Here is a 2,500-nt window from a genome sequence, read left to right as displayed (position 1 = left end):
AATTTAAGGTGTCAAGTAGCATATACATACACACACACACACACACACACACACACACACACACACACACACACACACACACACACACACACACACACACACACACACACACACACACACACACACACACACACACACACACACACACACACACACACACACACACACACACACACACACACACACACACACACACACACACACACAAACTATGTCGACTAGTTACTTTTTAGGCTTTTGTCATTTGTCAGTTTTTCTTGACTTGTATTCAGCTTCTGTGCGTGACTCCTTTTCTTGTTTTCAGCCATCGTATTTGGAATTACGCACCAGGACAGACACTCAAATAAGACCAAAGGGCAGACGCCACCTTCACCTGCAGTACTCGAATTGGACAGGTAGAACCAAGTCGTTTGGAATATGTGACACTAGATTTTAACTAATGGATCCAGGTTGCTGATTATGATACTCATGAACGACCATCCGGGTACTTTGCTCGTAAATGTGCGTTACAGCCTTTTACGGGTGAAAACAAACAGAATGTCTCATCAACTTACATGCTACATCGGCTTGTCTAAATGAACACAGTCCATGCTTCAGCCACGACTGTTTGGTTATATTATTTGAACAGCCGGCAACACAACACGTTTTCGGCATGTTGCGCGTGAACAACGCTAGTCTACAGGTCTGTTTCTTTTGTTTATAAAACCCCAACATCACCAATTGAATTGCGTGGGTTGTTTCCCCCCACAAATGGGCGTAACGCACATGGAAAACGTCACGCTGTTTATGAGTATAGGGTCTGTGTGGCCGCAATACCAGAGAAGAGCAAGAAAGAAAAAAAGAAATAACATGCTCTGTAAAACCTGAAGACAATTACACCAATTTTCACAGTCTCACAACATTCCATCCATCGAGCCAGAAATGTGGTGTTTGTGAAACAAGTGTGGTAGGTACCAGGCTGGCCATCATGTTTTTCAAGGCAACATAAAACATTGAGTCGGCCGGTGCTGGCGTCGTCACCATGCACAGCAGTGTGGCAGCCTGAAGGCCACCTGTTCGCGGCCCAAAACCAGGCCCAGGCCCAGGGCCATCTGTCTCTCCTCCGCTTCAGACGTCGTGGATAGGTCTGGGTAAAATAACCGATTTAATCGATAATCGATCGATTTAATGTTAAATTCACATAATCGATTCACAGGGCACAAAATCTTTTTTTTTTTTGTTCTTTTTCTTTTTGTTCTTTTTGTTTAATTTAGGTCTATGGAAAATACCCAGTAGGTATTAGTCAATTAGGCCTAGGCCTACTTATTACAAATTAGCTATCTGTTAACGCTATCAAGCCACAGCCCATTTCACATTTTTATATAAAAATGTGCAACATCATCTTTTGGGGGAAATCCTGGCTCCAAGAAGGGAACGGATTTAATCGATTCGATTCATTCCGAATCGATTCAATCCGTTCCCTTCTTGGGGAATGGAATCGTGATTAACTGATTCAAAGCCCTAAGAATCGAAATCGAATCGATACAGGAACATGGCTGCGATACCCAGCCCTAGTCGTGGATGTTTAGAAGCCTGTCACTGAAGAGGAGGAGGAGGAGGAGAACAAGGAGGAGGACTGGCCCAGGGCTTTCATGCATTAATGGAATCATGCTAGAACTCTGGACTTACTCATACTCCTCTGAGAGGGAGTCTTCAGAGAGTCCTCTCTTTCTCTCTCTGTCCATCTCGTGCTCTCTGTCCATCTCTCTCTCCATCTCTTTCTCTTTCCATCTCTGTATCTCTCTCTTTCTCTCTCGCTTGCCATCACTTTCTCTTTCTCTTTCCATCTCTCTCTCTCTCTCTCTCTCTCTCTCTCTCTCTGGCACTAAATAGATGACTGGGGATAAAATGCGCTCCATGTGTCATGAAATAAAAAGTGAAAGCTTACAGTATGTACCCCGCGAGGGCCATAAACACTATCCAGACAACTGCCTGCCAAGAACTGGTGTTGAGCTCATATCAGTGAGCGTTCATAGGAACACCCTATTAAGTGTGTACTTACTTATCTTCATCTACAAATACTTTGAGATATGTTGTGTGTTGATGTTTACAGTTGAAGAGATAAGGATGATGTATGTTTTTAAGCACGCAGGGGTATCTCTACTTGTCTGCTTTTGATTGTACATGGATTATGTTATAAAAGACTGATGAAGATGCCTGGAAGAGCTTCTGAGGAAAGAGAAAGAGAGAGAGAGTGAGAGGGAGACAGAGGGAGAGAGAAAGAGAGGGGGGGGGGGAGATAACGAGTACTCACAGCTGCATGACAAGGTAGAGATGTGCCTTGTTCTCAAAGATATCCTCCAGGGAGACGATGTTGGCATGCTTAATCCTGTGGAGATGACAGAAGAAAAAAGGAGAGATTTTATTTAACCCCTCTTTAACCCCTTAGTGCAGCACTGTGGCTCTCTGTAATGTCATAGCAATCTTGTTAAGTTAGGCGACCCCTGCTGCAGTAAGAGGG

The 2,500-nt window shown here is 43.9% G+C and overlaps 1 protein-coding gene across 2 annotated transcripts in view; it reads right to left on the bottom strand.

Moving 5' to 3' along the window:
• The window catches only part of LOC134462059 (calcium/calmodulin-dependent protein kinase type 1-like), a 73,920-nt gene that overhangs the window by 20,130 nt on the left and 51,290 nt on the right, over positions 1 to 2,500 (bottom strand). For both annotated transcript variants that reach the window (XM_063214911.1, XM_063214910.1), the window contains exon 4: positions 2,294 to 2,368. In XM_063214911.1, the coding sequence (XP_063070981.1) occupies positions 2,294 to 2,368 (75 nt within the window). The remainder of the gene's footprint in view (positions 1 to 2,293; positions 2,369 to 2,500) is intronic.

Source organism: Engraulis encrasicolus, chromosome 14 (genome assembly GCF_034702125.1).
Source record: "Engraulis encrasicolus isolate BLACKSEA-1 chromosome 14, IST_EnEncr_1.0, whole genome shotgun sequence".
In the NCBI taxonomy this organism is placed as follows: Eukaryota; Metazoa; Chordata; class Actinopteri; order Clupeiformes; family Engraulidae; genus Engraulis; species Engraulis encrasicolus.
The sequence above is the reverse complement of the archived record's forward strand: the minus strand, read 5'-3'. Positions and strand labels throughout refer to the sequence as shown.